Source organism: Caretta caretta, chromosome 18 (genome assembly GCF_965140235.1).
Source record: "Caretta caretta isolate rCarCar2 chromosome 18, rCarCar1.hap1, whole genome shotgun sequence".
Lineage (NCBI taxonomy): Eukaryota > Metazoa > Chordata > Testudines > Cheloniidae > Caretta > Caretta caretta.
The window spans coordinates 6,788,254-6,814,408 of record NC_134223.1 but is presented as its reverse complement, the minus strand read 5'-3'; the positions used below and the strand labels follow the sequence as shown (position 1 = coordinate 6,814,408).

The window sequence follows — 26,155 nt, the reverse complement described above, 5'->3', positions numbered from 1 at the left end:
TTTCCTGTTCCGTCGCGGTGGCCTGTGGGATTGTGGCGGCCCGTTTCGCGGTGGGTGTCCACGCCCAAGATGGCGGCGGCCGTAGTCGGCGTCTCCTTGAAGCGCTGCGTGCCCGCGGTGACCCTGTGGGCGGCCGCGCGGCAGGTGAGGGGGGCCCGGCGGGCGGATACGTCAGGGAGCGGGTCGGGGGCTGGGCACAGAGGGGAGGAGGTGGGGAGCTGCCAGGGGGCTGTGAGGGGAAAGGGGCCGAGGGAATCCAGGAGTGAAGAGTCTCCTGGTAGTGCCCTGCCTGGGTCTCCTGCCCCCATCGCGCCTCTGCCAGGCCCCCCCTCATCGCCCCCTGGGAGTGGGTTGGGGGCTCCCCCGTCATCGTCACTGACTTAACGTCTGATCTTGGGCAAATCATTTCCCCTTTCAGTGCCTCAGTTTCTCTCTCTGTGAAATAGGGGCGGGCGCTGCGAGGCTGGGTAGATTTGGGGCCACCAGGGACACGTCGGTGACTTTGGTGACAGCTGTTCTGTTTGGCTAAAAATGAGGTTTTTGAGAGGCACGTGAATCATTTTTAAAGTCATAGAATCATAGAATATCAGGGTTGGAAGGGACCCCTGAAGGTCATCTAGTCCAACCCCCTGCTCGAAGCAGGACCAATTCCCAGTTAAATCATCCCAGGCAGGGCTTTGTCAAGCCTGACCTTAAAAACCTCTAAGGAAGGAGATTCTACCACCTCCCTAGGTAACGCATTCCAGTGTTTCACCACCCTCCTAGTGAAAAAGTTTTTCCTTATATCCAATCTAAACCTTCCCCGCTGCAAGTCCTCTAGGTTGGTCATGGTGCTCTCTACCGATTTATGCCAAAAATATATGAGTAAGTAATGGACATCTAGATAGGCTACGCCCTGTAGACGTTATATGTGGTGGTTACGCTACCCAAAATTGGATCTGTAATTCTCCTCTGATGTTAGCAGTGTTGGAACCTGTAGCAGGTATGTGGGTAAGGTGTAAGTATTATCTCTGTCTGTTTAATTAGAAAATGAAAATGCTGAGGTGGACGCCTGTTGAAGGCAACACAGTAAGTCAGTGGTCGATCCTGGGCTCCTGACTACAGAAATCTTGCTTTAATCGCTAGGCAGCAAAATAAATCTCTTCCCAACCCAACATGTGTTGTCTAGAAAAATACACGAAGGAAATCTAAGGGGCTGTGTTGTCATTGTTTGAGCATAGGCCTGCCGTGGAGCACAGACAGCAGCTGCAGCAGCACCCGCTGTTCAGGCCGTAGCCCCACGTATCAAGACGTTTGCTATCTATAGATGGGATCCAGACAAGCCTGGGGACAAGCCGCACATGCAGACCTATGAAATTGATCTGAATAAGTGAGTATGCATGTCAAATTATATGGATGCTGACCCCAGCGTGCTGCTCCACAGAGATGCCTTTTCCTCTGTCAGCTTTGGAGTGGTGTAAATCCTTTGAGACTCTAGACGTGGGTTTAATTTAGTCACTCTGTAGCTGTTAATTAAAGGTCATAGCAGCTGTATTAGTTTTACATGATCATTCAAGCTATGTTAGGATGATCAGTTACCGTACAGACGTGTCTCAATCATGTTATAACAAGCTTGATTTTGCCAGTGTAGATGGGACCAGATAATGTTGTCACCAGGTAAAGGAAGTAAAGGTACAACCATGTAGTACAATTCCTTTAACCTGATGGTAACACAGGGCCAGAACGTGATAAGTAGAACTGTGTCCAGAGGAGTCCAACACAGGTGTCTCTCAAGATGATTAAAAGGATAGTTCAATTTCAGAATGTACATGAGACCCTCAAATGTCCCCAAGCCATACTAGAAACGCAAACACATCCAAGGTTTTAACATGTTTTGGAGTACATGATAAAGTTTCCATGTATATTCCAAAGTGGAACCATGCTGCATGTACAGCTCATGCTGGTATATCAAGAGAAGGATCCAGCAGAAATTATGGAGGTTACATCAGCTCCTCTCAAAGTGAGCATGTGTGCCTGCCATTTATCACTTGGGTTTGCAGCTTGGGGTTGTATTAGAGATGCTCAAGTGGTAGCTGTGGCCAAGAACACTTTTTCCCTCTGCAGTTAGCAAGAAGTGTGCAGCCTTTCCTCTGGGATGTAGGAAGGAACCTTGGTACAAACACCTGTGCCTCTGTTTCCTCAGGATCCATTGCACACTACTTGGGTTCCATTTAAGTCTATTCTGAAATTCTAAACTAATGCAGAACGTAGCCACATGCTTATTAAAAAAAAATCTCGCGGAGAGAGCTGACTGTTGCTACTCTGTAGTCAGCATTGGCTTCTGACTAGTTTCTGGGTGGAATTTTGTTTCTTACCTATTACATAAACCTATTTATTACATACTTGAATGATTTTGAGACCTGGCTTTCCTTATGTATTATCGCCTCATTTATGCTTAATGAGGACACTAAAACTCATAATAATAAACTCATAATTGATTTAAAGGGGAGGAGTCTGTAGCAAGGTCATTTACAATGAAAGCCTCCTCACTGTCCAACCCAGCCAGAGTTATTGATCTTTGGGGCACAGTGCGAAGCTCATCTGGTTTTTTGGTGGCTTTGTACCCCCCAGGAATTTTGGTGAGGGGGTGTATTAAAGCACATGGGGTAGTATCTGTGTTTTATTTGATTGGGTGATATATATTTTGTCACTTGGGATTGGTTTAAATGGGCAAGCTATTGTATTTAGAATTTTTATCCTTAGTATATTTGATAGGCATTTCCTAATAGAAATGCGAAGAATAAAAAATCCAGTTTTTGTAGGATCTCTGTTCTGTAACAACAGACATATAGGCCGATAGCTGGGGGGTGCAGATACTGCTCCTCAAATAAGGAAATGAATCTCTTCAGAATTTCATCAAGAGCAAAGAGGGAGTTGTTGCAAACAAGGTCAGACAAGTAACTTTGTTTCCAGAATCTAATGTGTGAAAAGAGTGGAAAGGAAATAGCTGGGCTGTGGGGAATATGCAGGTTTATTAAAGTGACTGGTTTCCATTATAGGTGTGGGCCTATGGTACTTGATGCGCTGATCAAGATAAAAAATGAGATGGACTCCACTCTGACCTTCCGCAGATCATGTAGGGAAGGTGAGGTGCTCTTTTTATAATGAATTATAAAATCAGTTATGTTGTGGATCATTTGACACACTGGGTTCTGAGAAGATACTCATCTAAACAAAAGTGGATGATGAGAGTGGATATCCTATGTCCAGGAGAACAACTCAGGATAGACCTTAGTATAGGGTGACCAGACAGCAAGTGTGAAAAATCGGGATGAAGGTGGGGGTAATAGGAGCCTATATAAGAAAAATACCCAAAAATTGGGACATCTGGTCACCCTACCTTCGTATACTATACTGCCTCTGATGCTATTAAGTACAGGGCACTTGACATCTGTCAGGTTCAAGTGCTAGGTTCATTCATAGAGGAAAGTTATCAAATAACTTTGTTTCAATCTCAGTACATCAGTCAAAATTATTGCTCCTGAGTTTTGTTTTGTTTGCTGGGAATGATTGAAGGATTTTTCACTCTTGACCAGGTTAAATAATTAGCGTCGGGGGAAAATCAACCTTGATGATTTTAAAAGCCACTTCTGTTGTCTTCCTTTGTGTGTGCTAGAATGCAGGAGGGTAATTGGCCAAGAATTGTTTCTGGTTTTGCAAATATTTCATATACTATAAGTCCAGAAGGGACCACTGTGTTCATCTAGCCTGACCTCTTATAGAACACGCGCTTCCCTGAATTAATTCCTGTTAGAATTAGAGCAGATCTTTTAGAAAAACATCCAATCCTGATTTTAAAATGTCCAGTGATGGAAAATCCACCATAATCTTTGGTAAATGGTTCCAGTGGCTAGTTGCCCTCGCTGTTCCATATTTGCAGATTATTTCTAGTCCGAATTGTCTAGCTTCAACTTCCATCCATTACCTTTGTCTGCTAGATTGAAGAGCCATCCCTCTAATATCAAATTTCTGTTCCCCATGTAGGTAATTATACACCTTAATCAAGTCATCCCTTAGTCTATTCTCTTTGATAAATTAAGTAGGTAGAAGTCTTTGAGTCTCACTGTAAGGCTTTTTTCCCAATCTTTCAGTCATTTTTTCAGCTCTTCTCTGAACCCTCTCCAATTTTTCCAATGTTCTTCTTGAAATGTGGACACCAGCACTGGACAGAGTATTCCGGTAGCAGTCACCTGAGTGTAAAATACAGAGGTAATATAACCTCTCTACTTGTAGTTAATATTCTCCTGTTTATACATCCAAGGATTACGTTAGCCCTTTTAGTCACAGTGTCGCACTAGGAGATGAGGTCCCTTCTAACCCTATGATTCTATGTAAGTATCATGTGCAGCTGATTATACGTCATGACCCCTAGTCTTTTTCAAAGTCCCTGCTTCCCAGAGTAGCCCTTTATCCTTTAAATGTGGCCTAGGCTCTTCGTTCTTAGGTCTTTGATTTGACTGTCTTGAAACACACATGCTGTTCTCTTGCGCCGAGCTTACTAAGTGATGCAGATCGCTCGGTATCATTTACCTATCTTGTCATTATTTACCATTCCACCAATCTTTGTGTAGTCTACAAACTTTATCAGTTATCTCTTTTTCTTCCTGGTCTTTGATAAAAATATTGAATAGTGTTGGGCCAAGAGCCAGTCTCCTGTGGGACCCTCTAGAAACGCTCCCAGTTGATGGCAATTTCCCATTCACAATTACTTTTTGAGATATATCAGCTAGCCAATTTTTTATCCATTTAATGAGTACCATGTTGATTTTGTAGCTTCTCTGTTATCCAGCCTAGCTTCTCTTGCTCAGTCCCAGGGTGAGACCATAATTCTGTTAGTAACGTCAGTGTGCTGACCTGGGAACAGTTGTGCTGTGATGGCATGGGACAGAAAGATGGGTTGAAAGGGGCAGAGTCCTCATTTTTAACTAATTATACAAGGTTGCAAATAAAAACCAGAAACAAACGGAAGGGGAATAGATTTCTGTTTAGTCTCAAGTACTACAATCTTTTCCCCAGAACTGTCTAAAAGACATCTGGTTTTAAATGTTGTTGCCCAGTATTGACTCTGGATATCACAACGAGGAATTTCACACTGTGCAGTTGCTTTCAGAATCTGGTGTTGAGGAAACAAATACCTAAGAGGTGGTGCTTACTCTCAGTTCAGTTCCCTATGCATTTGGAAGTAGTTGCTTTGAATATTGTTCTTTAAAAGTTTAACAGTCCCATATCGTGTTGGGCTGACCTAATATATGTCCTCTTCTGCCACATACATTGTTTTGCTCTCCAGTCCCTATTGATAGCTTGCTGGGCTGTCAGAGGGTGCAGGAATTCCACACAGATCCAACTAGTGGTCCAGCTAGTCCAGTACCCTGTCTAAAAGTGGCCAGTATCACATGCTTCTGAGAACAGTTCAAGAATCTGCATAATAGAATAAACAAAGGAAGCTCCTTAACCTGTTAGTTACTGTTTGGCTTATCCCCTAAACTTGGGCTTTATGCCCCTTAAAATTTTTGTGTCCGTATAAAAAGTGAATCCCTCTTTGGAACACTAAATCTCTTCGTCTCGGTGATATTTGGGACAGGTTCCACAGAATCTATTACCAGTGCAAAAAAGTGTTTCCTTTTGTTAGGCTTAAAATGGTTGCTTTTCAGTTTCACTGGCTTTCCCGTTCTTAAATTGTGGAAAGATAAATAGCAGCGTCCAATATACCTTCTGTATACCATTCATTATTTTATAATCTTCTGTCATGTCTCTTTTCTAAGCTACGCCATCCCAATTTGTTTCAATCTTCCCCTGTATCGAAGTTCACTGTGCCTTCAGTCTTCTTTGGTTTTTGGGTCACCTGTATTAGGCCCCCTTCTGTCTTTGCTACATCCCTTTAGGGATGGAGTGACCAGATCTGAACACAGTACTCCAGCTGCGGGGGTGTGATGGATTTTATATAAAGATACTATAATCTTAATAGTTTCCATTCCATTCTTTGTAGAGCCTCAAATATATTTTGCTTGCGTGTGTTTTTTGAACACTGTTCCACATTGCACAGAAACTTCCAGGGAGCTGTCCACAGTTACACCCAAATCTATTTCCTGCATAGCTACAGCTTGGTAATGTGTATGTGTAGTTCATATTACTCGTTCCAATGTGCATTACCTTACCTTTGTCAACCCTGAATTTGCCAGCTTCTGCTACAGACCCAACATAGTCATCTCTTGATGGAAGTCTGATGGAGCCTGTTTCATTGTTAAACAGTGACACTTCTGGCTGGCACAAGAGTGGCTTTGAATGAGATCCCAAGAGAATTCTGATCTTTCTTCTGGTAGAAGAGTGACAACTACACTAGCTTTTAAGATGGCATAATGGCTGGGAGAAAGGGGTAGTTTGGGGCAAGAAGGCCCCACCAAGAGGGTGAAAGGATACAAGTCCAATGCTCCATTGTCTCTTCTCTCCTTCTCAGGCATTTGTGGCTCCTGCGCTATGAACATCAATGGTGGGAACACCCTGGCCTGTACCAAAAGAATTGACACCAACCTTAGCAAGGTCTCCAAAATCTACCCTCTCCCCCATATGTATGTGGTAAAGGATCTCGTTCCGGTGAGTTTCTGCCTCTCTTGTGATTTGTGGGACCACGGATGACAGTGTTTCAGGCTATACCGTGGTTTTCAGGGATAGAGCGGCACGCTGCTGAGAGATCATTCCAAAATTCGTACCTTTATATAATGTCTTTCTAAAAAATTTTGTGACAGAACAATGAGAGCTGGGGCAGAGAGAGCTGAGTAACTGATTCCTTATTCCTGTAGCTTCATAGCCAGTGGTTACACCTGTTACTGTTAAATAGGAAGTGGGAAGTTAAAGGGGCAAATGCAACACTTATTTTGCCTGAATGTGCGTACAGAATGTCTGATCTCTTGCTAGTACAAATCATAGTAAATAGTTAGTAAAATAATTTTTGTCTTTTTGTTTAAACTCAGGACATGAGTAACTTCTATGCTCAGTACAAAACCATTGAGCCTTACCTGAAGAAGAGGGATGAATCGAATCAGGGCAAAGAACAGTATCTGCAGTCTATAGAAGATCGTCAGAAACTGGTTAATACTCATGTTTTATTCCCCCCCACCCCGGTGCTTTAATTTCATCCATATAAGAATTAGGTTAGATATTTTAACAAGTCTGTCGTCGTATGTAAGTCAGGGCTGTTCCTTAGAGGTAGGTGCAGAGTGGAAGGTGCAGTCATTTCACATCCCTGCTAGAATCCTTTCAGAGATTCCCTTATGTGGTGGGAATTGATTGGCTGGAATGTGGATTCTGTGGGTTTGTCTGCATGGGGAAACTAACTACATAGTGTTAGTTACCACAACTCCTATGGGTTGTAGTCTAACATGATGGGAAAACAAGCAGTGTAGACACGGACTTAAACATCAGATCAGCTGTCTGCACTGAGGTTTTGTCTTCGCTGCCAAAGAAAAATGTTTTTGTGGTTTTTTGTTTTTGCTTTTTTTATATCAAGATAACATGCATTAGATCTCTGTGATTTTACAGCGAGGTGAGACTAGGCTTTGTAGGTATTACCTTGACGTAGCTTGGTGTGGTCAACTCTATACCCCCTATCCAAGTTAGACCTCAGCTGACTACATCATGGTAAAAACGACAGTGCCTTGTTTCCACTAGGATTTTACAGGGAAATAGCTAATGCACGTTAGCTAGCTCAGTGTGAAAACACATGTTTTTGGCATTGTGGACATAGCCATGGTGTTAAGCCACAGTTAATATTGTATAAGGTACCATGAGTCTTTGTTGGTCATGTTTTAACACACTGTTGTTTTCCCAGGTAAGTAAGCCCTTTGGGGGCTTTACACTGTTGACAGCTAGGATTGAAGATGGGAGGGCCTTTAAAAAGATTTGCCCACTGGAAAAGCCTTGAAGTAAAAAAGAAAACATTTCGAGAGAGAACATTTTACATTGCCAGTAACTTTCTGTAGGTTTCCCCTTTTGCTACAGTTGGTGGAAAAATACAGGTTTTTTCTCTTCACACCCCAGCCTGTCTGGAAAGATCCTGTTATCAAGTTATAATTCTGTGCTAGGGACATTGGTCTGTTGCTATGGCCAATACCATGGTGTTGCATTTGCAATATCACTGCAGTATCAAGGAGGAGCAGATGGGCTAGGTTGTCCAAAGAAGTGAAAGAGGGCTTAGTTTGAACTGCAAATATTCCTTTTTTAAAAAACAAACAAAACAACCCTAAGAAATTGTTTAAAAACATGTGAGAAATAACAGGATATCATTTCTAAAGGAATATCTGAAAATTTCCAGTGTTTCTGACATATGAAGCCATCATATGACTGCTAAAAATGTCAGTGGTACCATAAAATACCAGTACAGAAAAAGGTGTGTTTATCCAGCCTTGTACCAACTGGAAAGCTCTCTGAACCGGTGTTTCTAATCTTCATAAAAAGTTCAGTTTATAATCCAGTTGGCGCGGGGCTGGCAGGCTCCCTACCTGGAGCTCCCCAGAAGCAGTGACATGTTCCTGCTGCTCCTAGGCAAAGGAACAGCCACGAGGGGTTTGGTGTGTGGGAGGGGATGCAGTTCCTGGTCAATGGGAGCTGCAGAGCCAGCGTTCAGCACGGGGCAGGGGCAGCATGCAGAGCCGCCTGCCGCGCCTCCACCTAAGAGCAGCAGGGACAGTTCACCACTTGTGGGGAGCCACCCAAGGTAAGCGCCCCCAGATCCAGCACCCCAAAGCCCCTACTGTGCACTTGTCCCGAGCTTCCACCCAAACTCCCTCCTGGAGCCCGTGTCCTGCATCCCCTCCCACGCCCCAACCCCCTCCCGCACCCAAACTCCTTCCCTCTTAGTTAACTGGAATTTTTCACTTACCGGCACCCCCCATTCCCCCAGCATGCCAGATAAAAAAGCTTTTACTGTACGTTGTTTAACAAAACCCCAGAATTTCCCATCCAAAGGTCTGAAAGTCTGGATTAGGGTATGGAAAAGATGCCATGGTGCCATCTGTATATGGGATGATTAAATTAAAAGTCCTGTCAGCTTTCCTTTTATAAAGTGGCATCCATTTGAAATCTCATCAGTTTAAAAAAAATGAATTAAAGGTCTTTTCAGTTGCTATACAGTGCTGGAGTCTGATACTACCAGTGTTTCGGGTTTTGCTGTTTTTTCTAAAAAAAATTCTTATCTTGCTTTATGAAAACCTACACAAAGCAAAACTGACCAGGCACGATGTGGTGTCAAATGCACAAAGTAAACTGAAAAAACAAAACATTTTTCTCAAATCTTTTATTTCTTATAATCTCGGGTATTACTACTAACTGGTAAAAGTTTTGAGAAAGAAGCTAATTTCAGTTTGACTTTGTCCTTTTAAGTCTTCCAAAAATACATTGAATCCTTTTCTCCAGTCATACAGCACTTTTACCACAAACTCTGATTAGCTTCTTGAAACTTAAGCTTCAATTTTTTAGGAAAATATAGCTGAAGTATTGAAAATGAGTTTGATACTTCCTACATTTGGAAGGATTTCACTGCAGTACAACCCATCTCTTCTCCTGTAGACTTATTTTATTGCTCCTCTTCGCTGATAAATTTATTCTTGTATTTTTAATTCAAAAACCTTCAGAATTGCAGTCCTGTGCAAATAGGGTTCGTTCTTTAAAAGGGGAGCCCAGTTAGAGTGTATCCCCAAGAAGCAATACTCAGAAATGAAGTTTAAATCAGATCAAGCAACACCCTTTAACCTGAGGTGGGGGGAAGGACATAGAGGACCCTCTTACAAAAATGACCCTATTACTTTTATTTTTTCTTACTTATCAGAGGACGCTTCCTGACTTGTGTTCATCCATAGTCTACGCTTGGGAGTTCTACTATGAAATAATGGACTATTGTGTTCCTAGCTACAGGCGTTGTGTCTACACTGGCCTAGAGGTCCAGTGCCATACTGTATAGTACATCTCCTTTTTTTCTTTTTTCTTTCTCTCAGTGTCCCTAATAAATGGAACTCTGAACAGTCAGGATACGATAATTATCTGTTTTCATATAATGTGCCGGATCCTGTGATGCTCCAGCAAATAGTTAAAGGAAAAACACAACTCCAGTGTTTTGTATATAGAAGTAGCTTCATGTTGTGGCTGGGAGAGCAGGGGATGGTATGACTGCCCTAAGTTGTATTTGTGGATCTGTTCAAAACACATGGTAAAATACCACTTCTGTTCTTTAGTGGTTTTGCCCTCCTCTTTTGGTAGCCTTCACTATTTCCTTCTCCTCCTGGGAATGTTGACTTGAGCTATGATCAGCTCTTGATGCTTCCATGCTTTTCCTTACAAGCCCAGTGTGGCCTGCATGAAACAAGCTGTTGGAATGTAAGCATTGTTTTCTCTTCCACTTCTCCTACTCCCCCACTATTTTCATTGCCCCCTTCCTCCACAAAGAATCTTATTACAATACAGCCATAAGTAAAGGATCCCTGGTTTCCTGTTTCAAAGCACCAACTGACAGGAATCTCTCTGCAAGTGCAGAAACTGGTCCTTTACCACACTTAGCATGGGAACATATGGAAGTAGGAAGTCACAAGGGGGAAGAGGGTGGCCAGGGAAGCACATGTCTGTGAAGATCACCTTTCAGAAGAATTGTTTCATAGATAATGTCTTGCATTGCTGGCTCTCCTTTCTCCCATTTGTATTCAGGACGGACTCTATGAGTGCATTCTATGTGCCTGCTGCAGTACCAGCTGCCCCAGTTACTGGTGGAATGGAGACAAATACCTGGGCCCTGCAGTGCTTATGCAGGTAAGAAGAAGGTAACTGCTGTGTCGTGGGGGAGGGGCGGGGCGGGGGCAGGGCGGCATGATGGTGTTTGATAAAACAGGGTTGTTGAGTTACTTTCTGGCACTTCCCCTTTTTCTGAAGCCAGTGGAAATGTGCAATGTGGCACTGTAAATCCTTTTAAGGGGGTCTTGTTTACTCAGAGCTCAAGAGCAAGGGGATTTAGTAAATAACCTTAAATATATTAAAACACTATAAAATATATTTGACACTAAACTGGGAGGAGTGGTAGATACGCTGGAGGGTAGGGATAGGATACAGAGGGACCTAGACAAATTGGAGGATTGGGCCAAAAGAAATCTGATGAGGTTCAACAAGGACAAGTACATAGTCCTGCACTTAGGACGGAAGAATCCAATGCACCGCTACAGACTAGGGACCGAATGGCTCGGCAGCAGTTCTGCAGAAAAGGACCTAGGGGTTAAAGTGGACGAGAAGCTGGATATGAGTCAACAGTGTGCCCTTGTTGCCAAGAAGGCCAATGGCATTTTGGGCTGTATAAGTAGGGGCATTGCCAGCAGATCGAGGGACGTGATCGTTCCCCTCTATTTGACACTGGTGAGGCCTCATCTGGAGTACTGTGTCCAGTTTTGGGCCCCGCGCTACAAGAAGGATGTGGAAACATTAGAAAGAGTCCAGCAGAGGGCAACAAAAATGATTAGGGAACTGGAACACATGACTTATGAGGAGAGGCTGAGGCAACTGGGGATGTTTAGTCTACGGAAGAGAAGAATGAGGGGGGATTTGATAGGTGCTTTCAACTACCTGAAAGGGGGTTCCAAAGAGGATGGCTCTAGACTGTTCTCAGTGGTAGCAAATGACAGAACAAGGAGTAATGGTCTCAAGTTGCAGTGGGGGAGGTTTAGGTTGGATATTAGGAAAAACTTTTTCACTAAGAGGGTGGTGAAACACTGGAATGCGTTACCTAGGGAGGTGGTGGAATCTCCTTCCCTAGAAGTTTTTAAGGTCAGGCTTGACAAAGCCCTGGCTGGGATGATTTAGTCGGGGATCAGTCCTGCTTTGAGCAGGGGGTTGGACTAGATGACCTCCTGAGGTCCCTTCCAACCTTGATATTTTATGAAAATAAATTTTGAAAAGTCAGTAGCCCCACACGGGGATGCACCTCTCTCTAATCCTGTGTAATTCATCCCCAGTTAGTGTTGGTTATTCACTCTAAGCCCTGCTTGTTGTGAACAGTGTGGATGGGGCATGATACAGATGTTATGAAAGGCCTTGTGATACTACTTAAGGGTTAGGTAATAAGCGTTTTTCATTATCTAACAGCCTGAAGAGCAGTAAGGCACAAATAGAAGGTATCTTGTTTTTCCACTGCTTACCAGAGGCTGGCTTGCTCTTCTGGATGATACACATAGACTAACTGGGTCATGTTCTTTACTGTCCTTTAGAGATCCCCTTTTTTTTCCCCTCATTCCAAAGAAGGGTATTAAACCCACTTCCTGGCTTGTTCCAAAAGATCAGTGGGTCAGTACTGAATATAATACATTGTGGAGAGAGAGAGACTGTGAGCACAAGATAGAAAGCCAGGAATTCCTGAGTTCAAATTCCAGCTCTGAGACTCTCTCTCTGTGACTATATTTTCTCTAATTTTTCTCCCTCAGTTTCCTTGCCTGTGGTGTTAAAATGATAGTAATACTTGCTTACCTCACATGGGTGTTCTGAGCAAATAACACTTTCTAAAGTGCCTTGAAGATGAAAACTACTTAGTAGTTTTCATCTTCATCTTACCTGTCATGCTAATGCACTGAGCATATTGCACTGGCAGAGGAAGCAAATTAATCACTGTTCCATTGATGAAAGATCACATTAGCTATTGCAACAATTTCCAGATATTTTAACTAATTACTTCCAATAACAATTGCACCCAAGATTTTAAAGAAGTAGTTGGATTTTTGCAGCATATTAAAGGAAGTGATTTAGACTCCGCACTGAAAGCCTTAAGTTAAATCATGCTTTTGATATGTATCTTTAATCAAATGCTTTTTTCCAAGTATGGAAGGATACAGCATGCCCAGTAACGCTCTGCTTTTCAGGCATATCGCTGGATGATTGACTCCAGAGATGACTACACAGAAGAACGTCTGGCACAGCTTGAGGACCCATTTTCCCTCTACCGCTGTCATACCATCATGAACTGCACACAGACTTGCCCCAAGGTACGTATCCCTCTGACAGCATGTACCCCTATGTTCACCCCTTTTTCAACACTATGATAAATTTCGTACAAAGTATGCCTTGTGAGGTATCATTTGAAAACTCATAATTTACTGATCATTATTGTTCTGGTAAAATATGTGGTGGTGATGTATATAAAGTTATAGGATTCTGCTATATGATATTAACACAGCAATGTTCCAAGTCTGGGGAAGAGTCAAACCAGTTCCCCAGAGACACAAGTTTAGCCGACACCTCAGCCAGATGTCAGCAAGATCAAATGGACTATCACCTGATTAAGTGGCCACCCTTTGGCAGGAAAGAGGATGTGGGCAAAAATCTACATCTTGACAAAAAGAAACAGCTGGGGGTTCTGTCCACACAGACTTTGTCTCCTGAACCTCAGCTGGAGATGATCCTCAAAGAGGAGAAAGGAGATGCCCCAAATTATCTGTTCCTCCTTTCTACCCACGGTTTCCATAACACCTGAAGAACAAATTAAACAGTTCCGGACTGGGGGAGGGATCTTGGCTGAAAGATTCAAGCTTTGTCTACACAGGCAAGTGAAAGACACCACTTTTGTCGTTCAGAGATGTTTAAAAAAAAAAACAAACCACTCCCGCCCCCGAAAGACAGAAGTTTTGTTGACAAGAAGTGCCGGTGTGAACAGCGCTTTGTAAAACGCTAATGCCACTCGTTTAGGTGGAAGTTTCTCTCAGCAGGAGAGCTGCCGACAAGCAGTGGCTAGGCTGCACGTCTTTTAACAGCACAGCTGTGTCGCTAAACACTGCATAGTGTAGATATAGCCTCAGTCATTACCTTCTTTCTACTGTTAATAAACTTGTCTTATTGTTTTATCTAGACCGGTGGTTCTCAACCTTTCCAAACTACTGTTCCTCCTTTCAGGAGTCTCAAGCTCGAGCCCTCTCCTTGGGGCTCAAGCGTGTATCTTAGCTTTGTGGAGCCCCAGGCAGTAAGCCTGCTTGGCACCCCTAATGTAGGCCCTGCACTTGCGACACCTCCCCCCTCCCCCCAAAAAACCTGTCCTGTGATCTCCAGGTTGAGAAACACTGATCTAAATTAATTGACATATGTTAGGGGGCTTATTCCTTCACCCACTTACTTCCCTGGTCCTTCTCACATGAACAGAGAGCAACAATACCCGAAGTCCAAAGGTGCAAACAATTCGATGTTTATTGGGTTGAACTTCCAGCAAGCATGATTTCTGTTTCCTTCTTTAGTATCCTCCTTCCCAGTTCTGACACCACAGAGCCTTACACCTGTGTCTCTGTTCCCATTCCTGCCCTTAGCAAAACATGATTCCAATTTTCCCCCCTCCCACCCACCCAACCACCCACTTCCTGATTGACTGCAGACTATATAGTAAAACTTGAGTTCTGCTTAGCTATACCTTAACCAATCATTTTCCTGAAATTTAACTAACCAATCCTAACATATTGTAACATGATTATGTAACCAATTATATCCCACCACCTTAATTAGTTTACACCCAGCAAAATTAATTATACAGCAGACGGAAACAATCACAGAACCAGACAGAGATTATACAGACAAACAATAGCAAAGTGGGAACTATAATGACAAAACAATACAGAAGTGAGGATTTCACATCCCAGCTATTGATAAGTGAGTTCTTGCCAGACAGGATGCTATCAAACTAAGTTTCCTTTTACATTTTCTAGGCACTTCCCTTTCTCTGGAGGTGATACGCACTATCAGGACAGGATTGTATTCCTAACAGCCCAATAGCACCTTATTTCAATGTGACTAGTTTGGAATGTGAAGACGTGACCGTTCACTTCCCAGCTTATGGCTGCCTCTGTTGCTTAGCCAAAGGCCTTAGCCTAAGAACAGGGCCTCAGACTGTCACAGTAAGAGAAGGCCCTTACACTGGCAGACAGTGATTTTGATTCTTTCTTTTATACCTCTATAACTAGCCAAGTGATAAGAATACACCTAAATTCTGGGTATGTCTACACTACGGAATAAGGTCGAATTTATAGAAGTCGGTTTTTTAGAAATCGGTTTTATAAATTCGAGTGTGTGTGTCCCCACAGAAAATGCTCTAAGCGCATTAACTCGGCGGAGCGCTTCCACAGTACCGAGGCAAGCGTCGACTTCCGGAGCGTTGCACTGTGGGTAGCTATCCCACAGTTCCCGCAGTCTCCGCTGCCCATTGGAATTCTGGGTTGAGATCCCAATGCCTGATGGGGCTAAAACATTGTCGCGGGTGGTTCTGGGTACGTGTCGTCAGGCCCCCGTTCCCTCCCTCCCTCCGTGAAAGCAAGGGCAGACAATCATTTCGCGCCTTTTTTCCTGAGTTACCTGTGCAGACGCCATACCACAGCAAGCATGGAGCCCGCTCAGGTAACCGTCACCCTATGTCTCCTGGGTGCTGGCAGACGCGGTACGGCTTTGCTGCACAGTAGCAGCAACCCCTTGCCTTGTGGCAGCAGACGGTGCAATACGATTGGTAGTCGTCCTCATCGTGTCCGAGGTGCTCCTGGCCGCGTCGGCTGGGAGCGCCTGGGCAGACATGGGCGCAGGGACTAAATTTGGAGTGACTTGACCAGGTCATTCTCTTTAGTCCTGCAGTCAGTCCTATTGAACCGTCTTATGGTGAGCGGGCAGGCGATACGGACTGCTAGCAGTCGTACTGTACCATCTTCTGCCAGGCAGGCAAGAGATGAGGATTGCTAGCAGTCGTATTGCACCATCTTCTGCCAGGCAGGCAAGAGATGGGGATGGCTAGCAGTCGTACTGTACCATCTTCTGCCGAGCAGCCATGAGATGTGGATGGCATGCAGTCCTTCTGCACCGTCTGCTGCCAGCCAAAGATGTAAAAGATAGATGGAGTGGGTCAAAACAAGAAATAGACCAGATTTGTTTTGTACTCATTTGCCTCCTCCCCTGTCTAGGGGACTCATTCCTCTAGGTCACACTGCAGTCACTCACAGAGAAGGTGCAGCGAGGTAAATCTAGCCATGTATCAATCAGAGGCCAGGCTAACCTCCTTGTTCCAATAACAACGATAACTTAGGTGCACCATTTCTTATTGGAACCCTCCGTGCAGTCCTGCCTGAAATACTCCTTGATGTACAGGCACCCCCTTTGTTGATTTTAGCTCCCTGAAGCCAACCCTGTAAGCCGTGTCGTCAGTCGCCCCTCCCTCCATCAGAGCAACGGCAGACAATCGTTCCGCGCCTTTTTTCTGTGCGGACGCCATACCACGGCAAGCATGGAGCCCGCTCAGCTCACTTTGGCAATTAGGAGCACATTAACCACCACACGCATTATTCAGCAGTATATGCAGCACCAGAACATGGCAACGCGATACCGGGCGAGGAGGCGACGTCAGCGCGGTCCCGTGAGTGATCAGGACATGGACACAGATTTCTCTGAAAGCATGGGCCCTGACAATGCATGCATCATGGTGCTAATGGGGCAGGTTCATGCTGTGTAACGCCGATTCTGGGCTCGGGAAACAAGCACAGACTGGTGGGACCGCATAGTGTTGCAGGTCTGGGATGATTCCCAGTGGCTACGAAACTTTCGCATGCGTAAGGGCACTTTCATGGAACTTTGTGACTTGCTTTCCCCTGCCCTGAAGCGCATGAATACCAAGATGAGAGCAGCCCTCACAGTTGAGAAGCGAGTGGCGATAGCCCTGTGGAAGCTTGCAACGCCAGACAGCTACCGGTCAGTTGGGAATCAATTTGGAGTGGGCAAATCTACTGTGGGGGCTGCTGTGATGCAAGTAGCCCACGCAATCAAAGATCTGCTGATATCAAGGGTAGTGACCCTGGGAAATGTGCAGGTCATAGTGGATGGCTTTGCTGCAATGGGATTCCCTAACTGTGGTGGGGCTATAGACGGAACCCATATCCCTATCTTGGCACCGGAGCACCAAGCCGCCGAGTACATAAACCGCAAGGGGTACTTTTCGATAGTGCTGCAAGCTCTGGTGGATCACAAGGGACGTTTCACCAACATCAACGTGGGATGGCCGGGAAAGGTGCATGATGCTCGCATCTTCAGGAACTCTGGTCTGTTTCAAAAGCTGCAGGAAGGGACTTTATTCCCAGACCAGAAAATAACTGTTGGGGATGTTGAAATGCCTATATGTATCCTTGGGGACCCAGCCTACCCCTTAATGCCATGGCTCATGAAGCCGTACACAGGCAGCCTGGACAGTGGTCAGGAGCTGTTCAACTACAGGCTGAGCAAGTGCAGAATGGTGGTAGAATGTGCATTTGGACGTTTAAAGGCGCGCTGGCGCAGTTTACTGACTCGCTTAGACCTCGGCAAAACCAATATTCCCACTGTTATTACTGCTTGCTGTGTGCTCCACAATATCTGTGAGAGTAAGGGGGAGACGTTTATGGTGGGGTGGGAGGTTGAGGCAAATCGCCTGGCTGCTGGTTACGCGCAGCCAGACACCAGGGCGGTTAGAAGAGCACAGGAGGGCGCGGTACGCATCAGAGAAGCTTTGAAAACCAGTTTCATGACTGGCCAGGCTACGGTGTGAAAGTTCTGTTTGTTTCTCCTTGATTAACCCCCTCGCCCCCTGGTTCACTCTACTTCCCTGTAAGCTAACCACCCTCCCCTCCTCCCTTTAATCATTGCTTGCAGAGCCAATAAAGTCATTGTTGCTTCACATTCATGCATTCGTTATTCATTCATCACACAAATAGGGGGATGACTACCAAGGTATCCCAGGAGGGGTGGTGGAGGAGGGAAGGAAAATGCCACACGGCACTTTAAGCACAGCACTTTAAAAGTTTACAACTTTAAAATTTATTGAATGACAGCCTTCTTTTTTTTGGGCAATCCTCTGTGGTGGAGTGGCTGGTTGGCCGGAGGCCCCCCCACCGCGTTCTTGGGCGTCTGGGTGTGGAGGCTATGGAACTTGGGGAGGAGGGCGGTTGGTTACAGAGGGGCTGCAGTGGCAGTCTGTGCTCCAGCTGCCTTTGCTGCAGCTCAACCATACACTGGAGCATACTGGTTTGGTCCTGCAGCAGCCTCAGCATTGAATCCTGCCTCCTTTCATCACGCTGCCGCCACCTTTGAGCTTCAGCCCTGTCTTCAGCCCGCCACTTACTCTCTTCAGCCCTCCACCTCTCCTCCCGGTCATTTTGTGCTTTCCTGCACTCTGACATTATTTGCCTCCACACATTCGTCTGTGCTCTGTCAGTGTGGGAGGACAGCATGAGCTCGGAGAACATTTCATCGCGAGTGCGTTTTTTTTTCTTTCTAAGCTTCACTAGCCTCTGGGAAGGAGAAGATCCTGTGATCATTGAAACACATGCAGCTGGTGGAGAAAAAAAAAGGGACAGCGGTATTTAAAAAGACACATTTTATAAAACAGTCGCTACACTCTTTCAGGGTAAACCTTGCTGTTAACATTACATACATAGCACATGTGCTTTCGTTACAAGGTCGCATTTTGCCTCCTCTCACCGCGTGAACGGATTTTGGTTGAATGCCAGCAAACATACACTGCAATGCTTTGTTCTACAGTGATTCCCCAGTACGTGTTGCTGGCCTGGAGTGGTAAAGTGTCCTACCATGAAGGACGAAATAAGGCTGCCCTCCCCAGAAACCTTTTGCAAAGGCAGAACCGCAAATGCCAGGGCAAAGTAATCCTTTCACATGCTTGCTTTTAAACCATGTATAGCATTTTAAAAGGTACACTCACCAGAGGTCCCTTCTCCGCCTGCTGAGTCCAGGAGGCAGCCTTGGGTGGGTTCGGGGGGTACTGGCTCCAGGTCTAGGGTGAGAAACAGTTCCTGGCTGTCGGGAAAACCGGTTTCTCCGCTTGCTTGCTGTGAGCTATCTACAACCTCCTCATCATCATCTTCTTCGTCCCCAAAACCTACTTCCGTATTGCCTCCATCTCCATTGAAGGAGTCAAACAACACGGCTGGGATAGTGGTGGCTGAACCCCCTAAAATGGCATGCAGCTCATCATAGAAGCGGCATGTTTGGGGCTCTGACCCAGAGCGGCTGTTCGCCTCTCTGGTTTTCTGGTAGGCTTGCCTCAGCTCCTTCAGTTTCACGCGGCACTGCTTCGGGTCCCTGTTATGGCCTCTGTCCTTCATGCCCTGGGAGATTTTCACAAAGGTTTTGGCATTTCGAAAACTGGAACGGAGTTCTGATAGCACGGATTCCTCTCCCCAAACAGCAATCAGATCCCGTACCTCCCGTTCGGTCCATGCTGGAGCTCTTTTGCGATTCTGGGACTCCATCATGGTCACCTGTGCTGATGAGCTCTGCATGGTCACCTGCAGCTTGCCACGCTGGCCAAACAGGAAATGAGATTCAAAAGTTCGCGGTTCTTTTCCTGTCTACCTGGCCAGTGCATCTGAGTTGAGAGCGCTGTCCAGAGCGGTCAGAATGGAGCACTCTGGGATAGCTCCCGGAGGCCAATACCATCGAATTGTGTCCACAGTACCCCAAATTCGAGCCGGCAACGTCGATTTAAGCGCTAATCCACTTGTCAGGGGTGGAGTAAGGAAATCGATTTTAAGAGCCCTTTAAGTCGAAATAAAGGGCTTCATTGTGTGGACGGGTGCAGGTTTAAATCGATTTAACGCTGCTAAATTCGACCTAAAGTCCTAGTGTAGACCAGGGCTTAGAGTGTAGGCCTTTACAGACAGACCTGAATATCTATATCCTAACAACATACCCCCTGGAAGACCTCTGTATGCACCCAGGAGTACACATACTCCTGGTTGAGAACCACTGTGACTGGAGTCCCAGGGGAGCCAGCTGAGGTCGCTCGATTAGGGTGAACAGTAAAGAATGGGGCAGACAATCCCTGAAGCTGGTGGATATTCCAATACTTAGATTTACCAAGCCAGCACACAACAGCTTCTACAATACCTCACTGGTTACCCAGAAGCCAACAACACTGTTCCCTTAAAGCAACCCAGCCTCAGGCCTCCACCCAGACACCCAAGTCAAATATAATGAGGATTACTGACAATCTTATTCATCATATAAAAAATTCTACCAATCCCAAAGGATCAGACACATTACCTCCCAGGTTAATGAATATTCCAGATCTTACCCAAATAGATGCTTTCAGCCAGTTCTTATTAACTAAACTAAAATTTATTAAAAAAATAAGAGTATATTGGTTAAAAGATCAGTATACATACAGACATGAGTACAATTCTTGAGATTCAGATTCATAGCAGAGATGGGAGCTTTGTAGTTGCAAAGAGCTCTTTCAGAATTAGTTCATAGCTTATATTCCGATATATATTCAGGGTGGTCCAGTCAGGAATCTCAGCCTTGTGGCTTAAGCTTCCCTTGCATGAAGTCTCAAGCAGAATCTGAGATATAATAAAAGGATTGGGACCCATAACATCTTTATATAGTTTCAGGCCTTCTTGTAACAGCTCGTAACATTTCCTAAGCATCACTGGTAATTATCTACACAGATTAACATAAGGCAATTGCCTGTTTTTCCACCATTCACAGATGATTTGCTATACATTTCAAGGAGAGATGAATATAGGATATCCTATGTTTACAGTTCATTTAAATGTTAAGATGTCCTTTTGATCTCTGAATTAACAATACAGCATAGCCAGGGACTGTTTGATTACATTGTTAACCTCTACCAATATATATGTAAACACACACAAACACAAACGTTATCTACTAATGTGTCTTTAAGAGTTGGATTTGTATCATTTATCCTGCGGGATGTTTAACCCTTTCTGGTCATGCGTCACAAACCACTGATCTAGACCGGGGTGTTTGGATTGAAGTGTTTGGGAAGCTCCATTTAGGATAACATGATCTGTGCATATCATTTTCTATTGATAACATGACAGACTTTATATGAGCTTGTGTTGCCCAGTAGAGGGCTGGGCAGTACAGGTGTTCATTTCTTGGGGGAAAGTCCGGGACTGGGAATTTGCTGGTGTTGCTCTGCTGTGTAATTCAAAGGTGGCTGGCCATAGCACCCTTCACAGTATAACAGGGAGTAACTTACATGCCGGAGGCTGTGTGTGATCAAATCAGGAGTGGTAGCTCTCACAACAAAGCAGTGTAAAAAGCATCCCAGGTTGGAGAACTGAGGGGATACAGCTGATAACCGGGTCAGATTGTGCCCTGGGTAAGGTCACACCCTCCCTGCCTGATCTCACTGCTAGGATGTTTGCAAAGATGATGTGCGGTGGGAGCAGGTGAGTAGAGTCCCATGTAGGTTGTTAGACGATCAGGTTGAGGAATGAGAGCGCATCAGGCTGAACAAAACTTTAAACTTGCCCTCTGAAATGTGCTGTATGTTCTTGTGTGTGAACAATCAGCTGCTGCACTTGTATAGCAATAAGTGAAACCTATCATGGAATGGAACGGTGACTGAAGCCCATTGTTTGTATTACAAGCAATTGTGACATCTCTTCTCCCTCACCAGTGGGGGTCATAGGTGCAGGGGTACTTGCACTCAGTCTGTGGGCCCAATGACTGGGGTGCGAGCAAGGAAGTCTCTTGACTAACATGTTTGTGAAATGCTGGGATTTTTTCCTAGGAACATATGCACCCCCTTAGCAAGGGGCCTCATTACCTCCCACCCACCCTAAGAAAAAAATCCAGGAAAGAGTCTTATGAGCTCCAAGAAAAGGAGTACTAGTGGCACCTAAGAGACTAACCAATTTATTTGAGCATAAGCTTTCGTGAGCTACAGCTCACTTCATCGGATGCAAGACTCCAGAAAGTCTTGAAAGCTGCCTTCTTAGGGGATATTTGCCATGCACTTCAACTCAATTAGGCACAATTAGTAATCTCTGCTTCAGAGATTAGGGCTATAATAGCAGTGGGAGGTGCAGGTAATGACTGCAGTGCCTTCACTGAGTTGTGGTAGGCGAGGGAAGTCTATCATGGTTCTAAATATTGGTGTTAGACCATCAAGAGCAGTACGTTTATCCTCTAAATAAGTATCTGTTCATATTCCTGCCATTCAGGGTATCATTGAAGTGCTATATAGTGTGTGAGTGTGTGAAGACGCTAAAGTGGGCTTCAGCTATGTCTGGGAATTGTAATGCAGTGGGAGCCTGTTACCAGGGCCAGTTTAGGTAGCTCCCAGTTTGCTTGTTAATAATGTGCAGATCGCTACATTCAGAACCACGGGAATGAATTTTTCAAATCAAATCTGTGCAGAAAGTAAAATCTCCATCAGGCAGTGACCTAGTGAGTTGTCATGGCAGATAATCAAGTTTGAAGGGGTCTAGCTCTCCTGCAAATAGTAGTATTCTTTAACTCTACGTGGGTTGCATCTGGAAAGGTGTGAAATTCTTCCCTATAGCTTTTTGAAAACAGCAAAGAAATTGCTTCTAATCAGATTTACAACTGAAAGCCCACTACCTAGTAGGCAGGAGGCAAATGCCTGCTCCAGGACTACGTAACTCTTGGAAGTAAGATTCTCAGGGATCATCCATCTCTACAAGTGCTGATCACTAAAACTCAGTGCTTCTGTGCGTATTAAATTGTGATTCCAGGTTACATTTATTGCTGACTTCTACAGAATGTAGGTAACCAGTTACATTTGGAGCTAGATCATCAGTTGATGTGAACTGATGTAGTTCCCTTGAAGTCACTGTTCATCTATACTAACAGAAGATCCTGTGTGCGCGTGCACAGGTGAGAGAGAGACAATTGTGTGAGCATTATAATGAAGCAGCTAATCATGGGTTTTGTGTTTCTTACCGGTATCTTACTTATTAGTTAATAATCACCATGTTTCAACCTAGACACTGTAACCCTGGGTCTTCCCTTGGACATATCTGAATTCTCCATGATTAGCGGTCTGGCAGGGTGCTTGTGATTTTTCCCTTTTATGTTGAGATTAAGCATACTCATTTAGTTAGGCAGCACTACAGGATTATATAAAGTCCTTTCACGGCATGAATGGTGGCTCTACAATACAACAACAACATCCTTTGGAAAACTGAACAACCAGAAGCACGATGGTGTGCTAGAATCATTTTTGTGTTGTAGCCTGAAGTGCTTTTGCTTTCTATCCCTCAGGTTCCATTTAAGATGCGGTTCTTTCTTTTCTCCTAGTTTTAAATAAAACATCAGGTTTTGTATCTTGACTCCAGTGAAACTTACACAGGAGACCATCTTGATTAGGCAAGCTCCTGCCTTCGGAGCCCATGTGAAAATACCTCCAAATGTATTGAGTACAACGCTGCTCCAACTTAATCAAGAGATCTTATCTCTTTGAGCCATTAGGTTTGTTGTCAGTCCCTTGAGTGGGTGCTTGTTAGGTCTTGCTGTATTCAGACCAAAAGATAACAAATATTTTTGTTTCTTAAAATGACATGGGCTGGTGCTAACAAATATATATTGTGGCCCAGGAAGGGGCTGCAAACATTTGAACGAGGGCCTTTTTTGGAGATTTTATCGGTCAGAATTGGGCACCGTTGCAGAGAGGCAGCTACCTGCTGGATATGTCCCCACTCACCCCACCTGGCTTGCCTCTTCCTCTCCTCTCCTCCCCCCACCCCCAGACATTGCTCCACTCCTTCCCTGAAAAGTTGGAATTGGGAGTGCAGTGACTTTGCATCTTCTCATGTTATGGTATGCAGAGACATCCAGGATATTGCCTGTCTTGTCTGGGGTAGATCATAACTGAGTGGCTCCCCTGTGCACCATATCATGCGAACAACCAAAAGGAGACACCATACTGGGGCTTCCCATGGGAGCAGGTGGACTCTACTTTTATTTTTCAAAATGAGAAGACGTGGATTTTGCAGCCCACACTCTGCCAGCTTGCCTCAGTGGGGCTGGCGTGGCTGTGAGCTTACAACACCAACCCACGTTGATGTAAAGGAAACTCTATTAAGTGTAGTGTTAATTTCTCTGTCTGCTAACTGTTACACTTTGTCTTTGTAGGGACTGAACCCTGGAAAAGCAATTGCCGAAATCAAGAAAATGATGTCAACTTACAAAGAGAAGGCAGTCAGCGCATAATGCTGTTTCTTAATCATAGACGTAAAACGCACATACTGTAGCTGAAGGTAATTTATATCTGATTTAGAAAGAGGGTTCCAGCAGGGACTCATGTTTTCCAGAGATATGCATGTACAATAAATACTGTAAAGAACAAATAAGAGCTCCTACTATATTAATATAATTGAACCAACTTCTCTCTCTCCCCTGTGCCTCCTGGATGAATTTGTAAAGTCCAGCTGAAGTCTGAAATTGGTTGACCTCTGGTGTGTGCAGGTTATGGGAGTGCTACACCTCAGGCTTCACTCTAAGATTCTGGATATGGGGAAGTCATCTGTTTCCACGTTGGCACCACAGCAAAGTAGTAACCCGAAGACGATAATTCATCTAATAACGTTCATTCAAATATAGCCATCGCTGAGGTTAAAGGTATGGGAGAAGCTTTCAAGGAAGGTGTGTGGGTAGAAATTACATGTGATGTGGGAATCATCAGCCTGAAAATTTGGGAGGTTTTATGGGAAGAACCTTGCCTGTCAATGAAACTGTAACTACCTAGGCAAGTGCTATGCTGCCTCAGACCAGTGGTCTCCCAGCCCGAGAACTTAATGATCCAACCAGCGCAACAAATTCAGGGATGAATCCTGGTCAGGCACTGCATACATTGCGTACATGCTAAGAAGTTGTCCGCATCAGATGCTTCCGAGTGCAAGAAACCCTGTAATGCAAAACTGTGGAATAAGCTACCCATAGTGGAATGTTATTTATTCCCCTGTTAGTTACTGGTCTGCTCTGAAGCACGAGGAGTTACATCCCTCCTGAAGCATACTTCTATTTAATGGAACCCTGCGTGTTCTTATTCATATAACTATCTGCTCCTTTTTTGAGTACTTAGAACTCTGGGGTGCTCTCAGAACTTGTGGCAATGAGTTCCATAGGTTGGCTATGGATTGTGGTTAAATCAATTTTCAATTTGCTTCCTTTTCAGTCTCATTGAGTGCCCCGTGTGCTACATATTTCACTCAGTTGCAGATGACCTGTGGTTAATAGTTCCTGAAAGCCATCGGCACCGGTTAACATCCTAATTGGATACAGATCCACAAGATTCCATGTGCAAATATTTTAATGGCTTTCAGCTAACTGCAGGCACATGTCCCCTTTAACTAATTGATATGTCTGTATTCTATTACATCTTCCCTTCTGCAAAATCTGACAATCTCTTCCATCTATGGGAAAAATTTAGTTTCCATATGAATAATTTGTTACCTTATAAAAAATGTACTCTCCATGCTCCCTATTGCTAAGAGGCAAAGGAGCATCTGAGTCGATGTTCATATCTTCATCACATATTGTTCCTGAGTCAAATGAATAATCTCCTCTTGAATTCTGGTGAATTTTATCTGCTGACAGCTTAAATCAATTTGCTACTTATCTTTATGATGCCAGAGGCAAAATCATATATTGAGTGAAAGAAACCCTGTAGAAGACAAGGAAAGAATGAGAATAAAGTTTGTGGTGCACCATCAGCATTATCCGTGTAGAAGGTTTCCTCTGTGAAACAAAGTTTTGATGATTTCTTAAGACTGTCTCTTCACCTAAGAATGAATAAATCCCGGCCATGCAGAATTTTGTTTTAATGGGAAGGAAAGGGAATGTACCGGTTGGCATATTTTAGGGGAATGTCTGTTTTAATCAGTTTCTACTAGTTGAGGATTGAAGTCCATGGCCTATACAAAATTAAAGATTTACATTTTTTGAGCTCTTCATGTCAAAAGCATCCCAAATACAGTACAAGGGCTGGCCGCTGTGTCCATCACTAGGGTGGCTTTACCTGTTGCTGAAATGCAGCCACCTCTGCAGTAAAGAAGGTAGCAACAATTTACTCTCCATCCTCAACTCTTGTGGAGAACACTGTATGTAGCTGAAAGTGCAGGGAACCTCAGGTCTTTACCATATAATTACCAGAGCTGGAATTTGTCTGGAGTGTGGGTTAACATCCTTCTTCTTCAGCTGCTATGGCTTCTTTTCAGATCAGGGGGGGTGCTGCTTACTGGTTAGCTCCAGTTCCGAATGGCTACAGCAATCCAGCATTTATGATAAGCGCACTCATCTCATCCTCTTATTTATGGGT

The 26,155-nt window shown here is 44.4% G+C and overlaps 1 protein-coding gene across 3 annotated transcripts; it reads left to right on the top strand.

Moving 5' to 3' along the window:
• On the top strand, positions 1-25,553 carry SDHB (succinate dehydrogenase complex iron sulfur subunit B). Of its 3 annotated transcripts, none has more exons than XM_048824869.2 (9): positions 1-144; positions 1,221-1,369; positions 3,039-3,124; positions 6,494-6,630; positions 7,008-7,124; positions 10,729-10,830; positions 12,918-13,040; positions 23,971-24,095; positions 24,267-25,553. In XM_048824869.2, the coding sequence occupies exons 1-8, from the start codon at positions 70-72 to the stop codon at positions 24,046-24,048; spliced, it is 867 nt and encodes a 288-aa protein (XP_048680826.1). In that variant the 5' UTR covers positions 1-69; the 3' UTR covers positions 24,049-24,095; positions 24,267-25,553. The 3 variants fall into 3 exon arrangements, with proteins under 3 accessions (XP_048680826.1, XP_048680827.1, XP_048680825.1); XM_048824870.2 differs by having other exon boundaries at positions 24,262-25,553; XM_048824868.1 differs by lacking the exon at positions 24,267-25,553 and having other exon boundaries at positions 23,971-24,188.
• Positions 25,554-26,155: the final 602 nt, after the last annotated feature.

Coding starts and splice junctions, on each gene's coding strand:
- SDHB (XM_048824869.2), top strand. CDS start 70: ATGGCGGCGGCCGTAGTCGGCGTCTCCTTGAAGCGCTGCGTGCCCGCG. Junction 1,370..3,038: donor TATGAAATTGATCTGAATAA/GTGAGTATGCAT, acceptor TTTCCATTATAG/GTGTGGGCCTATGGTACTTG. Junction 7,125..10,728: donor TAGAAGATCGTCAGAAACTG/GTTAATACTCAT, acceptor ATTTGTATTCAG/GACGGACTCTATGAGTGCAT.